The sequence below is a fragment of the Nomascus leucogenys genome, chromosome 6, assembly GCF_006542625.1.
Source record: "Nomascus leucogenys isolate Asia chromosome 6, Asia_NLE_v1, whole genome shotgun sequence".
NCBI classification, from domain to species: Eukaryota; Metazoa; Chordata; class Mammalia; order Primates; family Hylobatidae; genus Nomascus; species Nomascus leucogenys.
The window spans coordinates 84,782,988-84,800,113 of NC_044386.1; the positions used below are offsets into that span (position 1 = coordinate 84,782,988).

General features: G+C 44.0%; 1 protein-coding gene across 1 annotated transcript in view; it reads left to right on the plus strand.

Annotated features, from left to right (window-relative positions):
- Positions 1 to 3,372: 3,372 nt before the first annotated feature.
- HACD3 (3-hydroxyacyl-CoA dehydratase 3) overlaps positions 3,373 to 17,126 on the plus strand; it is a 49,585-nt gene continuing 35,831 nt past the window's right edge. Inside the window, exon 1 of the mRNA XM_003267106.3 lies at positions 3,373 to 3,652. Within this exon, the coding sequence (XP_003267154.1) occupies positions 3,566 to 3,652 (87 nt within the window). The 5' untranslated portion in view covers positions 3,373 to 3,565. The remainder of the gene's footprint in view (positions 3,653 to 17,126) is intronic.

Consider the following 17,126-nt stretch of genomic DNA (forward strand, 5'->3'; position numbering starts at 1 on the left):
CTAGAAGTTTGAGACCAGCATGGCCAACATGGTGAAACCCCATCTCTACTAAAAATACGAAAATTATCCAGGTGTGGTGGTGCACACCTGTAATCCCAGCTACTTGGGAGGCTGAGGCAGGAGAACCATTTGAACTGCGGAGGTAGAGGGTGCAGTGAGCTGAGATTGCGCCAGTGCACTCCAGCCTGGGAAACAGAGCAAGGCTCTTTCTCAAAAAAAAAATCAAAAAATAAAATTAAATTAAATTTAAAAAGACTGAAAATACTAGGGATATAGAGCAACCAGAACTTTCAAACATTGCCGTGGAATGTAAATTGACCAAAACACTTTGTAAAACTGCTTAGCATACCTACTAAAGCTAATCATACATCTATGTAACCTAGCAATTCCCTTCACAGGTATTTATTCCAAAATAATTAAGGGCATTTATCCCCAAAAGACAGGTACAGAAATATTCAGAGCAGCTTTATTTGTAATAGCTAAAAACTAGAAACAACACAAATATCCATCAATAGGAAAATGGATAAATAATTTGCGGTGTATTTATATAGTCAACTACTACAGAGCAAAACCAAAAACTAAAAGAGAATGAATTACTGATTCACTCAGCAACATGGATAAATCTCATACACATTATGTTGATAAAAGAAACCAAGGCCCAGCACGGTGGCTCACATCTGTAATCCCAGCACTTTGGGAGCCTGAGGGGGGCAGATCACAAGGTCAGGAGTTCAAGACCATCCTGGCCAACATGGTGAAACCCCGTCTCTACTAAAAATACAAAAATTAGCTGGGCGTGGTGGCGGACACCTGTAATTCCAGCTACTTGGGAGGCTGAGGCAGGAGAATCGCTTGAACCGGGAGGCCAAGGTTGCAGTGAGCCGAGACTGCACCATTGCACTCCATCCTGGGTGACAGAGCAAGACTCTGTCTCAAAAAAAAAAAGAAAAAAGGAAACCAGACACTGTAGGTTCCATTTATATATAATTCAAGAACAGAACAGACAAGAAAGACTCTATGGTGATATATCAGGATAGTAATTACTGAGAGGCAAAGATATTTTAACATGAAATAACCTCTGGGATACTGGAAATATTCCAGATCTTGATCTAGGTGATAATTACATGGATATATACATATAGAAAAATTCAGCTTAAACTGAATATTTAAGATTTACCCATGTTCTATATGTAAACTACACCTCAATTTTTTTGAAAAGTGCCCCATATTGCATCTGCATTGTAGTAAACACAATACAATAAAATACCTTTATCATAAAAAATATTTTATCGTTAACATTCAAGACTGTCAAGGTCATTGCTTTCATCAACTCATACCTGGCAGATTGCACTGGTCTCCAATTGCTTTGCCTACTACCAATTCCTCCTCCTCTCTGACAGGTCTTTCTTGCGAGCACGTTTGATTTTACTAATCTCCAGGTTAACAAACTTCCTTGGCTCCCATGTGTCTGTGGGATACAGTATAGGCACCTCAGTGAAGCAAAGACTTTCCTAATGCACCCTCTGCCTTTCCAGATTCAGGGCGACCTCTCTCCTCTATGCCTTTAATCCCTAGCAGCAGAACCTCTTCCCACAACCCTCTCTCTTTTTTAAATTTTAAGACAGGGCCTCACACTGTCACCCAAGCTGGAGTGCCAGTGGTGTGATCTTGCCTCCTGGGCTTAAGCAATCCTCCCACCCTAGCCTCCCGAGTAGCTCGGACCACAGGGGCGCGCCAACCACGCCCTGCTAACTGTTATATTTTTTGTAGAGACAGGGTATTGCTATTTTTCCCAGGCTGGTCTCAAACTCCTGGGCTCCAGCGATCCTCCCGCCTCATCCTCCCAAAGTGCTGGGATCACACGCGTGAGCCACTGCACCTGATCCACATCTTTTCACCTGTGAACGAAGCAAGCACCCTGTGCTTCCACGGCCTACCTGGTTCTTACTCGGTCAAATTCCTACTCACATTTCACCATCCCGTTCTCAAGAGTTGGCTCTCAAATGTCTGACGATGGTTCCCACGGCCCTCAGTTCCTATCATCAAAACTTTTTGTGAGCTCAGCACATTCATTATATGACAACTCTCTGTATTTTATACTGTCCACTCCTGAGCTAAATGTTTCCAGAGAGCTAGCAGAATTTGTTTTCAGCGTTAGATCCCTCTGCTAAACAAAAGGGTGCTAACAGAATCACTTTGCTAAATAAATGGGAGCTAACAGGATTGAATATGAGTACCATTTTTGTCCCAGAGTTCTAGTTTTCATCTAAATGTTTCTTCCCATTAAATTCTTCGCTGCAGAAGAACTTGGGGATGAAAGCCGATACAGACAAGACAGCTTAAGTAAGACATAAATGAGTGTTGTCTCTAGTTTGAGTTTCCTATTTTTTTGAGACAGTCTCCTGCACTGTCCAATAGAATAGCCACCAAAAATATGGATATTTAAATTTAAATTAGAAGTGAATAAAAGTGGCCGGGAGCGGTGGCTCACGCCTATAATCTCAGCACTTTGGGAGGCCAAGGCGGGCGGATCACCTGAGGTCGGGAGTTCGAGACCAGCCTGACTAACACGGAGAAACCCCGTCTGTACTGAAAATACAAAATTAGCCGATGGCGCATGCCTGTAATCCCAGTTACTCGGGAGGCTGAGGCAGGAGAATCACTTGAACCTGGGAGGCAGAGGTTGCGGTGAGCCGAGATCGCGCCGTTGCACTCCAGCCTGGGCAACAAGAGCGAAACTCCGTCTCAAAACAAAACAACAACCACAAAAAAACAGAAGTGAGTAAAATTGAAAATTCAGTTATTCAGTTCAAGTACTCAAAAGCATCATGTGGCTAGTGGCTACCGTATTAAAGAGCGCAATGGGCAATATTTCCATCATCACCTACAGTTTTATTGGGCAGCGCTGCCCTGGTCTTTATTTTCCCTTCTTGGAACGCTCTTCCACGCTGCTCCCACGCCAAGTCCCCTATCACCATTATTATCCTCATTTCATCTGTAATTACTTGCATCTTTTAATAGGCTGGGAGTTCTAAGACAGAAGGGACTGTGTCTCACTTCTGTTGTTCCAGTGTTTAGCTTTGAAACCCAAGCACACAGTAGGTACTCAGTAAACAGAATGTGAGGGACCTTCCAGAGACACCAGTCCCAAACCCTTTCCCATGCTGATCGGTCCCCTATAAGTCTCTAGCCTTTTTTATTTTAAAGCTTATTTTAAAGCATGTCCCTGAAGACGAGTGGGGCGAGCAGACCACCCGCTGATTCCAATTTCCCTAGGCGGCCGCAGCGAGCTGCGGCGTCTCGGTGCCGCGGCCTACCGCCCATATCCCGCCTGCGCCCCGCCCCCGCCCGGCTCGCGCCAAGGCCCACTGCTGGCGCCGCAGCCATCCCGGCGCGTCACTGCGCAGGCGCGGCCCGCGAGCGTGGGGTGTCTCGAGGTGCCGGGTTGCAGGCGCTCAGGAGCGCTGGGGTTTGAGGCCTGCTTTCTGCCCGCGCCAGCAGAGCACTAACCTGAGGCAGCGAGGCGCAGCGAGCCTAGCCTCCTGGCGCCCTGGGCAGTGTGGCCATGGAGAATCAGGTGTTGACGCCGCATGTCTACTGGGCTCAGCGACACCGCGAGCTGTATCTGCGCGTGGAGCTGAGTGACGTACAGGTAAACGCTGGGTCGGGCGGCGGGAAGCGCGCGGGATCGCGGCTCCGGGTACCCGCCAGGACCCCTGCCCTCTTTGTCCGCGTGCGCGCCGGAGAGCCTGCAGTGCGCCAACAAGGTCCGCGACGCGGTGCGCTCACGGCGTGCTGGCGCTTGTCGAGGCTCATCCGCAGATCTCGGGCCGGGGGCACAACCCCCTGAGGGCTGCAGGAACCTTCGGGTCCTCAGAGAGCTCGGCCTGGGCCTCTCAGGCTACCCCGGGCCTCTTCTTTGTTCGCAGTCGGCGGCCTTCATGGAGCCCAGGCCCGGCCCTGGCTGTCTGGCCGTCGGGGTTCGAGTTGGCTGGGGCCCTTCGAGATGTGGGATGAGCTCGTTGGGTCAGGGGTGCGGTTGTGACAGCGGCTTGCTGGGCCGTGGCTGGATGCCTGCCGCTGGCCTGAGAGGTCCCGCCAGGCCCCTCGGACGTTACTGAGGCTGGGCGCTGCAGGGGGTGGGGGTGGGAGGGGTGGGGGCCACACCCACCTCGCAACCGTTCAGTGATGGAAATCATTCTCATTACTTTTAATTTTAAAATTCACAAGAGCTGGAGGAAGTGATTTCCCCCTCTGTTCTGAAGGCTGTGAGCTCAGCTTTGCTGAGTTGCACAGAAAACTTAAAAATGTCTTAAGTTACATTAAGCATTTCTGTTTGAGCTCCTTGGCCCTTAATGTAAGCAAGCTGAAGGCACCTAATAGTGGAGACTCCAGGATCTGTGCATCCTCCTGTCTCTGTCCAAACTAAAGATTCTGGGCTTTGAGAAACTGGAGTTTTCATTCTGGAAGGTTCTTTTTTTTTTTTTTTTTTTTGAGACGGACTTTCGCTCTTGTCGCTCAGGCTGGAGTGCAATGGCGCGATCTCGGCTCACTGCAACCTCTGCCTCCCGGGTTCAAGCGATTCTCCTGCCTCAGCCTCCGGAGTAGCTGGGATTACAGGCGCGTGCCACCACGCCCGGCTAATTTTTGTATTTTTAGTAGCGACAGGGTTTCACCATGTTGGCCAGGCTGGTCTCGAACTCCTGACCTCAGGTGATCCACCTGTCTCGGCCTCCCAAAGTGCTGGGATTACAGGCATGAGCCACCGCGCCCAGCTTCTGGAAGATTCTTTCTACAGTCATCTTTATTGGAAACTTCTCCTTAACATCTATGGCACTTTGTAACCTCTTTCACTCCATTTAACTCTCTCTGCCTCTGAATCAGGCATCTGCTTGGATCACCCGTGGATCCGGTAAAATGTAGGTGCTTTCTGAGTGTCGACTTGAATTTATTGAATTTAATATAATCTTTGCTTCTGGAATATAAACAGTTTTCCTGTTGAAAGATGAAGACAGTAGTGGCCAGAATGCCTTTAAATAGGCTATGACATTGCATGGTGTGTCGTTTAATGTGTTCATCCAGACTGAGATTATACTTTTGGGTCAGAGTATGAATAAATGTTCTGTGCTGTCTCCCTCTACTGCTCCAGGGTGGTTTAATAGAATAGGAAAAAACAAACAAAATCTTTTGTAGTTGGGGATCAAAGTCCCCATGTAGAGAGGGTTCTTCCAGCAGTCAATAAAAAAGTACAGAACAGGCTGGGTGCTGTGGCTCACACCTGTAATGCCAACACTTTGGGAGGCCGAGGCAGGCGGATCACCTGAGGTCGGGAGTTCGAGACCAGCCTGACCAACATGGAGAAACGCCATCTCTACTAAAAATACAAAATTAGCTGGGCATGGTGGTGCATGCCTGTAATTCACTATGTTGGCTACTCGGGAGGCTGAGGCAGGAGAATCGCTTGAACCCGGGAGGCGGAGGTTGCGGTGAGCCGAGATGGTGCAGTTGCACTCCAGCCTGGGCAACAAGAGCAAAAAACTATGTCTCAAAAAAAAAAAGTAACCGTCTAAAAAATTTTGGGGAAAAATAAATTATTTTCCCCCCTTATTGAGTTTTTGTTTTCTCTGGGGTTTCACATTTGTAGTTTTGAGGCACCCATATTTCAACTACCATTAGTTTAAAAGCACCATGTTACACTCATGAGTGTTTACATGTGTTAGCAGTCCTCTAACACATGTAAGGTAGTACAGATTTACAAAGATGAGTCAGACGCAGCTTTTCAAGGGCATGCTATCTAGAAGGAGGCGTATCATATACAAACAAAAAGTTTTGTGTAGGAGTATGTTTATTGGTAGTATTGGAGTTGCATGTTGAACCAGGTATCTGGTGTTAAAGGAATTTGTTACCTTTCTTTCATTTAGTTAGTGGTGACTTCCAGAAATGAGAATTATTTTTGTCAAACTAAGACTGGGAGAATGTTCCAGAAAGAGAAAAGAAGGCATAGACTTTTAGACACTTGTAATGTCTGACTTAAATGGTGTCAATGCCCAAAGGCCACCAATAACACACCTGTAGTTAAACAAGTTGAGTTTATTACTCATTGCATTGAGAGAGCATACTCCATGGGGAACCCTGGGGTGTTTCATTAGGAGGGTGTTAGAACTGATTATAGGATTTGGGTGTTGGTGATTAGGGGAGGGGAGGGTTAAGGAGGTTGGATTTCACTTCAGATAAGATCCTGTAAGAAAATATGGGAGTTTTGTGGTTGGGTATCTGAATAAATCTTATCTGTAGGGCACGGAGACTAGTATAAGAACAAAACTGTAATTGCTACAGGAGTAGCAGTCACTCAATTTGGCCAGAGGGTGTTTGGTATTTTGTGGGTGGCATAGCCACTATGTATTTGTCTGTGCTTATAACAAAATCGTGGAATGGCCTTTGTCTCATTTTATGAGGATTTCAGAGTAACCTTGTCTGAGGTTGGTATTCTGTGAGATTGTTTATGTCCCATAGGAGAATAACTTGGCCTGGCTGTGAGTGCTTTGCCTGCTTCTGAGTGTCAGGGGTTGCCTTTTTTTTTTGTCTTTCTCAACTGATTGCTCTATGCAGGGCCTGTTGAAACCAGTGGTTTTACATGTGCAGATTTGTTATTAAAAAAAAAAAAAAAAAAAGAAAAGCGGCCGGGTGTGGTGGCTCATGCCTGTAATCCAGCACTATGGGAGGCCGAGACGGGCGGATCACGAGGTCAGGAGATCGAGACCATCCTGGCTAACACGGTGAAACCCCGTCTCTACTAAAAATACAAAAAAATTAGCCAGGCGTGGTGGCGGGCGCCTGTAGTCCCAGCACCTGGGAGGTTGACGCAGAAGAATGGCGCGAACCTGGGAGGCGGAGCTTGCAGTGAGCCAAGATGGCGCCACTGCACTCCCGCCTGGGCGACAGAGCAAGACTCTGTCTCAAAAAAAAAAAAGAAAAGAAACCAGTGGTTCTGGCTCTGGATGAAGCACTTCGTTTATTTGTTCAGTAAAAATCGTTTATGGAGTACCTACTCTTGTTTATCATTAAGCTAGGTGTGGGGTTCTTGGACAGCACTTTAACACTCTCTGCTTTCTATAGCATGACCCACAGCTTATGTGTAAGTGTGAGTTTTAAAGTGTTAAGTTCCAGTTTGGAGGCATTGGTTCTGTCTGCCTCCGTCCTGACACAGGGAACTGTCCAGTTGTCACATCTCTATTCTGTCTTTGGAGCTGCAGGGCTAGTGACTATGAGAGAACACGGCTGATGTGAGGAGAAATGGTGGTCAATAAAGACTTCAGCAGTGGCATTGTCTGTGCTTGAGGTGAACAGTAGCAAAGAGGCCAGCTAAGGCAGGGTTACTTTCAAAATAGAATTTACTTTCACGATGAGCATAATGAATGTGTTTGTCCCGAAAAACATAGTTGTTAAAGCATTGGTTTATTTACAAGGTGCTTGTTTGTTTTGGGTGTTGTGAACAGAGAACAGAGCGTAGCTGTGTTTGAGAGCTGTTTGAAAGATATAGTTCCTGTCCTTACCTAACAGAGTCTGGTAGAAGGAGTGCTAACTGAACACATGAGATTGGTTCCTTGTTCTTAAACTTACGCTCTGGTGACCATGATTCACTTAACCTTTATGAACCTGAGGCTCTTCATCCAGACAGATATGAACAGTAGTGCCTAATTCATAGAACCATTTTGAGATTTGAATTGGAAAATGGATTTGAAAGTGCTTTGCAAATTCTAGTGTGCCGTTCAAGTGAGTGATTATGATGATTGCGATATTAAACCTTAGATGAGAGGGTTGGTCACAGAGCAATGGAATAATAGAGCCTATTAGCAGACCTATTCATATATGAAAAATTAAGGTATGACAAAAGGCGCTCTTACAAATTAATGAGGAGAGAATGACCCATTCAGGAAATTGTACTGGGGCAATTGGTAATCCAAATGGCAAAAAGAAAATAAGATCCCGCCTTATGCCATACACAAAAATCAGTTTCAGGTGCATGAATGACCTAAATGCATAAAGCAAAACTACTAAAAAGAAATATAGGAGACTGTCTTTATAATATTGGAAAGGGGGAGAATGTGTTAAGCAAGATGCACAAAACACAAACCCTAAAGACAAAGATTGGCACATTTAAGACAAACTTCAAGACATTTGCAGTGCATATCACTGAGAGATGACTAATATCATGACTATTTAAAGAACACCTACAGACCAATAAGCAAAAGACATATTACCTAATAGAAAAAGGGGCAGATAATATAAACATTTCAGAGTAAAAGGAAACAAGAATGGCCAATAAGTCTGAAAAGATGCTTAACTGCAATTATGATCAGGCACATGTACAGGCATACCTTGTTTTATTGTGCTTTGCTTTATTGTGCTTTGCAGATAATGCGGTTTTGACAAATTGAAGGTTGTGGCAACAAAGTCTGTTGGCGTCATTTTTCCAACAGCATGTGTTCACTTAGTGTCTCTGTGTTATATTTTGTTAATTCTTGGTATAGTTCAGATTTTTTCATTATTATTATATCTGTTCTGGTGACTTGTGATCAGTGATCTTTGATGTTACTTTTTTTGAGACAGGGTCTCACTCTGTTGCCCAGGTTGGAGTGCAGCAGTGTGATCATAGCTCACTGTAGCCTTGAACTGGGTTTGAGCAGTCCTCCTGGCTCAGCCTACTAAGTAGAACTACAGGTACCTGCCTAGCTAATTTTTAATTTTTTAATTTTTTTAGAGGTGGGGTCTCATTATGTTGGCCAGGCTGGTCTTGAACTCCTGGACTCAAGCAATACTCTTGCCTTGGCCTCCCAGATCCCTGAGGTTACAGGCTTGAACCACTGTGCCTAGCCTTGATGTTACTATTGTGATTGTTTATTATTTATTTATTTATTTTTGAGACAGGTCTCACTCTGTCACCCAGGCTGGAGTGCTGTGGTGTGATCTTGGCCCACCGCAACCTCCGCCTCCCAGCCTCAAGTGATCCTTCCACCTTAGCTTCCCAAGTAGCTGGGACTGCAGGCATGTGCCACTGTGCCCACCTAGTTTTTGTATTTTTTGTAGAGATGAGGTTGGTCTCGAACTCCTAAGCTCAAGTGGCCTGCCCACCTCGGCCTCCCAAAGTGCTGGGATTACAGGTGTGAGCCACTGTGCCCAGCCACTATTGTGATTTTTTTTTTTTGAGACGGAGTCTTGCTCTGTTGCCCAGGCTGGAGTGCAGTGGCGCACTCTCGGCTCACTGCAAGCTCCGCCTCCCGGGTTCACGCCATTCTCCTGCCTCAGCCTCCGAGTAGCTGGGACTACAGGCGCCCGCCACCACGCCCGGCTAATTTTTTGTATTTTTAGTAGAGACGGGGTTTCACTGTGGTCGCGATCTCCTGACCTCGTGATCCGCCCGCCTCGGCCTCCCAAAGTGCTGGGATTACAAGCGTGAGCCACCGCGCCCGGCCTATTGTGATTGTTTTGTGGCAAAATGAAATGCACCTATACAAGATGGTGAACTTAATGGATAAATGTATGTGCTCTGACTGCTCTCACTGGCCATTCCTCCATCTCTCTCCCTCTCCTTGGGCCTCTCCTCTGAGACACAACAATATTGAAATTAGACCAATTAATAACCCTACAATGGGGCGGGTGTGATGGCTCATGCCTGTAATCCCAGCACGTTGGGAGGCTGTGGTGGGTGGATCACTTGAGGTCACGAGACCGGCCTGGCCAACATGGTGAAACCCCGTCTCTACTAAAAATATACAAAAATTAGCTAGGTGTGGTGGTGGGTGCCTGTAATCCTAACTACCCAGGAGGCTGAGGCAGGAGAATCACTTGAACCTGGGAGGCTGAAGTTGGGGGAGCTGAGATCACGCCACTGCACTCCAGTGGCAGAGTGAGACTCCGTCTCAAAAACAAAACAAACAAAAAAGCCCTACAATGGCTTCTAAGTGTTAAAGTGAACAGTTGCACATGTCTCACTTTAAATCAAAAGCTAGAAATCATTAAGCTTAGTGAGGAAGGCATGTCAAAACTGAGACAGGCTGAAAGCTAGGCCTCTTGCACCAAGCAGCCAAGTTGTGAATGCAAAGAAACAGTTTTTGAAGGAAATTAAAAGTGCTATTCCAGTGAACACCCAAATGATAAGAAAGCAAAATAGCCATATTGTTGATATGAAGAAAGTTTGAGTGGTCTAGATAGAATATAAATCAGCCACGACATTCTCTTAAGCCAAAGCCTAATCCAGAACAAGGCCCCAACTCTTTCAATTCTATGAAGGCTGAGAGGTGAGGAAGCTGCAGAAGAGAAATTTGAAGCTAGCAGAAGTTGATTCATGAGGCTTACGGAAAGGATCCATAACATAAAAGTGCAAAGTAAAGCTACAAATGCTGATTGTAGAAGCTGCAGCAAGTTATCTAGAAGATCTAACTTAAGATCCTTGATAAAGGTGGCTACAGTGAACAACAGATTTTCAATGTAACAGCCTTCTACTGGAAGAAGATGCCATGGAGGACTTTTATAGTTAGAGAGGAGAAGTCAATGCCTGGCCTCAAAGCTTCAAAGGACAGTCTGACTCTTTTGTTAGGGGCTAATGCAGCTGGTGGCTTGAAGTTGAAGCCAGTGCCCCTTTACCATTCTGAAAATCCTAGGGCCCTTAAGAATTATATTAAATTGGCTGGGCATGGTGGTTCATGTCTGTAATCCCAGCACTTTGGGAGGCCGAGGCAGGTGGATCACCTGAGGTCAGGAGTTCAAGACCAGGCTGACCAACATGGCGAAACCCTGTCTCTACTAAAAAATACAAAAAATTAGCTGGGCATGGTGGCGGGCACCTTTAATCCCAGCTACTTGGGAGGCTGAGGCAGGAGAATCGCTTGGATCTGGGAGGCAGAGGTTGCAGTGAGCTGAGATCGCACCACTGCACTCCAGCCTGGGCAATAGAGAGAGACTCCATCTCAAAAAAAAAAAAAAAAAAAAAAAAGAATTATGCTAAATCTACTCTGCCTATGCCCTGTAAGTGGAACAACAACTCCTGGATGATAGCACATTTGTTTACAGAATGGTTTACTGAATATTTTAAGCCCACTGTTGAGGCCAACTTCTCAGAAAAAAAAAAATATATATGGCTGGGCGCGGTGGCTCACGCTTGTAATCCCAGCACTCTGGGAGGCCGAGGCGGGCGGATCACAAGTTCAGGAGATTGAGACCACGGTGAAACCCCGTCTCTACTAAAAATACAAAAAAATTGGCCGGGCATGGTGGCGGGCGCCTGTAGTCCCAGCTACTCGGAGAGGCTGAGGCAGGAGAATGGCGTGAACCCGGGAGGCGGAGCTAGCAGTGAGCCGAGATTGTGCCACTGCACTCCAGCCTGGGTGACAGAGCGAGACTCCATCTCAAAAAAAAAAAAGGATATATATATATATATATATATATATATATATATATATATATTCCTTTCAAAATATTACTGCTCATTGACAGTGCACCTAGTCCCACCCAAGAGTGCTGATGGAAATGTCAAGGAGATTAATGTTGTTTTCATGCCTGCTAACATAACATTCCTTCTGCAGCCCATGGATCAAGGAGTAATTTTGACTTTCAGGTCTTATTTAGAAAATACTTTCTGTAAGGTTAAAACTGTTGTAGGTAGTGATTCTGTGATGGATCTGGGCAAAGTCACCATTCTAGATACGATTAAGAACATTTGTGATTCATAGGAAGAGGTCAAAATATAAAAATGAACAGGAGTTTTGAAGAAGTGGAATTCAACCCTCATGGATGATTTTGAGGGGTTCAGGACTTCAGTGGAGGTAGTAACTGCAGGTGTGGTAGAAATAGCAAGAGAACTAGACTTAGAAGTGGAGCCTGAAGGTGTGACTAAATGCAGCAATCTCATGATAAAACTTGAAGGGATGAGGAGTTGCTTCTTATGGATGAGCAAAGAAAGTGACTTATTGAGATGGAATCTATTTCTGATGAAGATGCTCTGAACATTGTTGAAATGACAACGAAGGGTTTATACTATTTCATAAACTTAGTTAATAAAGCAGTGGCAGGGGTTGAGAGGATACTCTGATTTTAAAAGAAATTCTCCTCTAGGTAAAACAGTATCAAACAGCATTGCATGCTGCAAAGAAATCTTTAGTGAAAGGAAGACTCAGTCAATGAGACAAACTTCATGGTTGTCTTCCTTTAAGAAATTGCCACAGCTGCCACAGCCACCCCAGCCTTCAGCAGTCACCACCTGGATCAGTCCACAGCCATCAACATCGAGGCAGCACCTGACACCAGCAAAAAGATTACAACTCCCTGAAAGCTCACATGATCATTAGCATTTTTTAGCAATGAAATATTTTAAAATTAAGGTATGTACGCTGTTTTTTAGAATAATACTGCATACTTAATAGACTATAGTATAATATAAACATAACATTTATATGTACTGGGAAACCAAAAACTTTGTGCGACTCACTTTATTGTGATATTAGCTTTATTGTGGTGATCTGGAACAGAACCTACAATAGCTCCAAGGTATGCCTGTAAATTAAAATGATAGGATACTGTTTCTCACATTAGATTAGGGAAATTGAAAAAGACCAAGTGTTTGTGAGAATGTTCAGTGACAGGACATTTTTTTGTTTTTTTTGAGATGGAGTCTCACCCTGTCGCCCAGGCTGGATTGCAGTGGCTCGATCTTGGCTCACTGCAATCTCCGCCTCCCGGGCTCAAGTGATTCTCCTGCCTCAGCCTCCCGAGTAGCTGTGACTACAGGCGCCTGCCATCACGTCCTGCTAATTTGTGTATTTTTAGTAGAGATGGGGTTTCACGTGTTGGCCATGATGGTCTTGAACCCCTGACCTCAAGTAATCTGCCTGTCTTGGCCTCCCAAAGCGCTAGGATTACAGACGTGAGCCACTGTGCCCGGCCGGACTTTTTTTATACAGTTGATGGAAGTACTAATTGGTACAATTGATTTGGAGAACAGTTTCGCACTATCTTGTCAAGCTGAAGTTGTATGTCTTTATGAGTTGGAAGTTTTGCTTTTTAGAGAAGCTCTTACACATATGCAGGTGGAGGTAGAATGTTCATTGCAGCAAAAAATTGAAAACAGCCTCAATTTTTGTCAGCTGGAAAAATGGATAAATTGTGGTATATTTATACAATGGCACACTGTACAACAGCTACAATGAATGAAACAGAACCATCTTTATAGAATTAAAGCTTAGAAATATAATATCAAATAAAAAGCAAGTTGAAGAATGATATAGGCAGTATGAAATTATTTTTGTGACATGTCAAATCATACTGTATATTGTGAATGCCCAACGTGTTTTAAGTGAATAAAGAAATACAGTGGAAATGACAAACTCCAATCCTGGAATAATGATTACCTGTGAAGTTGGGGCATGTTTGAGGGAGAGGGCATTGGGATTGAGAAATTGTATAATGTATCTGTATCTGTTTTATTTCTTTTTTAAAAAATTGAGGCAAATAAAGCAAAATGCTAATGGATGTTAGATATAGTGGTGTTTGCTATATTTTTCTGTTTGATTGCTTGAAATATTTAATAATAGAAATCAATAAGTCTAAGCTGTTTATTACCACAGTGCAAAAACTACTTATAAAGCAGTAAGTTAAATAATCTGGTAACTGTTGGCCACTCACAATGGTCCAGGCACAGTGTAATGAGCAACACATATAAAGGCACTACCTTCAGATTGAGGGAGACAGAAAATAGATATGTTAATAAATAATTACCTAGATAAAGTGCTATGAGGGAAATAAAGAGGGTGATGAAATAGAGAATAATTGGTAGAGGCTATTTTAAATAGAGTGGTCAGGGAAGGCTTCCTTGAAGAGGTGATAGTCTAGCTGGGTGAAACTTGAAAGATAAAACAAATTGTGCAGAAACCTGGGGCAAGAACATTGCAACAAGTCCACAGACTTAGAGGCAGGCAAAGGCTTAGTGGGGTTCCAGGAGCAGAAAGAATATTAGTATGTTTGGAGTGTAATGAGGAATAAGTTAGAGGGAGATGAGGATAGAAGGGTTTGCAAGATGTAGGTCATGTGGAGCCTTGTTGCCATGGTAAGGAGCTTGGGTTTTATTGTAAGAGCAATGGGAAACTATTAAAGAGCTTTAAGCAGAGAAGTGACTTTGTAGGATTTGTGTTTCAAAAAAGATTATTCTGGCTGCTATGTGGATTATAAAGGGGCAAAAGTGAACTCTAGAAAACCATTTAGGGAGGCTGTTATGGTAGTATGGGTGAGAGATGAGGTGGCTCAGTTTACGGTTGTGGAGGTGGAGAGCTGTGGACACATTTGAGATATATCTGAAGAGAACCTTGAGGCCTTGATGGACTCGTTGGAGAGGAAGAGAAGAATTAATGACAAGTCTTAAGATTTTGACTTAAGCGCAGAGTAGATGACAGTACAGTTTACCGAAATGATTAAGACTGGAGAAGAGGTTTAGGGGCCAAAATCAAGAGTCTCCTTTTGGACATACTAGTTTGAGAGTCTTGTTTTAAACAATTTCCATGTGAAAATGTGAACTAGTGATATGACTGTACAAATGCAGAGTTCAGGGCAGTAGTCTGGGTGAAAATAGAATTTTATAATATCTTAGACTTAATTGATTGCAAAATGCACCACTGTTTTATTTTATTATTTTATTTATTTACTTTTTGAGACGGAGTCTCGCTCTGTCACCCAGGCTGGAGTGCAGTGGCGCGATCTCGGCTCACTGCAAGCTCCGCCTCCCAGGTTCACGCCATTCTCCTGCCTCAGCCTCTCCGAGTAGCTGGGACTACAGGCGCCCGCCACCACGCCCGGCTAATTTTTTGTATTTTTAGTAGAGACGGGGTTTCACCGTGGTCTCGATCTTCTGACCTTGTGATCCACCCGCCTCGGCCTCCCAAAGTGCTGGGATTACAAGTGTGAGCCACTGCCCCTGGCCTATTTTATTTTTTTCCTTCATGATAATGAGGGGAAAAATGCTCCTGATTATACCGTGATACAAGCTTTCTTATTACTTTGAGTATTTTTAATTTATTGAAAGAGCTGAGAATTTATTTAAACTGTTAATGCTGTTCAGCCAGAGATCACCAGAACGCACCTTGTGGTTAAATAAGTTGGGTTTATTGCTTGTTCCAGTGAGGGAAAACACACATCATAGGGAAACGTGGTATCTCAGTAAGACGGTGTTAAAAAAGACCTTGTTATATAGGATTTGGGCTTTGATTGGGTGATGGCGGGGGTGTCTAAGGAAGTGGGGTCTGCTATAGATTGGATGTTGACAGAAAGCAGGGACAGTTCTATGATTTGGTATTTTGTGGTTGGCATAGTGACCTGTCATTAGACAAATTGATGCAATGGTCTTGTTTTGTTTCATTTTACCATGGTCTCATAGTAACCTTAAGTTGGTTGGTATTCTTTGAAATTGTCTATGTCCCCAAAAGGGGGAATTAGAAGATGATACAAACTGATACATACACCCAATTGAGTATTATACAGCTATAACAAGAAAGAGTAAGGTCTTTATGAGCTGATAAGGATTTATTTAGGTGAAAAAAAAAGCAAGATGTATAAGAATGTATATTGTATGCTACTTTTTGTATAGAAAGAAGGGAAAATAAGAATATCTGTTTTGGCCAGGTGCGGTGGCTCACGCCTGTAATCCCAGCACTTTGGGAGGCCGAGGTGGGCGGACCACGAGGTCAAGAGATCGAGACCATCCTGGCCAACATGGTGAAACCCTGTCTCTACTAAAAATACAAAAATTAGCCGGGCGTGGTGGCATGTGCCTGTAGTCCCAGCTACTTGGGAGGCTGAGGCAGGAGAATCGCTTGAACCTGGAAGGCAGAGGTTGCAGTGAGCTGAGATCACACAACTGCACTCCAGCCTGGCGACAGAGTGAGACTCCATCTCAAAAAAAAAAAAAAAAGAATATCTGTTTTGTATGTTTGTTTGAGACAGGGTCTCACTCTGTCACCCAGGCTGGAGTGCAGCAGTGTGATCCTGGCTCACTGCAGTCTCCACCTCTCAGGCCGAAGCTAACCTCCTACCTCAGTCTCCCAAGTGGCTAGGACTACAGGCACATGCCACCATGCCAGGCTAATTTTTGTATTTTTTTGTAGAGACAGGGTTTCACCATGTTGCCCAGGCTGATTTCGAACTCCTGAGCTCAAGTGATCTACCCGCCTTGGTCTCCCAAAGTGCTGGGATTACAGGCATAAGTCACTGCGCCTGGATGAAAATAAGAATATCTAAATATATTTGCAAATTTTTGCAAAACACGCATATACAGAGAATAGATAAACCAGAAATGAATGAAATGGTTACCGGTACGTGGGGAATAGGAATGTGGTAGAGGAGGATGGGTTTGGGAGCAAGACTTCTGAGGAAATCATTTTATAAAGTTTGAATTTTGAACAATGGGAATGTTTTACATATTCAAAGATAAAATTGTATTAAAAAAAGAGGCTGGGCTTGGTGGCTCATGCCTGTAATCTCAGCACTTTGGGAGGCCGAGGCGGGCAGATCACGAGGTCAAGAGATTGAGATCATCCTGGCCAACATGGGGAAACCCTGTCTCTACTAAAAATACAGAAATTAGCTGGGTGCGGTGGCGTGCACCTGTAATCCCAGCTACTCAGGAGGCTGAGGCAGGAGAATCACTTGAACGCGGGAGGCAGAGGTTGCAGTAAACCGAGATCATGCCACTGCACTCCAGCCTGGCGACAGAGTGAGACTCTGTCTCTCTAAAAAAAAAAAAAAGAAAGAAAAGACAAAAGCAAATTAAATAAACAGAACCAAAAGGACCTAACTGTATATCTTACAGATAAATTAATCGATACAAATAATATTTGAACACAGTACTCTGGTTCTTTAGTAGATCATGTCCTTTTTAAAAATCAACCTTCCCCCCTTTTAGTGGAATATATTCTAAGGACAAAAAGAACTGCAATTAAATGTTACACTTAGAAGGGTTATTTTTCCCTTTTTTTTTAAATTGAATACAAATTTTCTGTCTTTTTTCTTATTTTCCACAAGGAAACTTCTGCAAGTAATTAGTAGGTTTATTGTTGGTAAAAAATATTGATATTCTAATTCTGAAA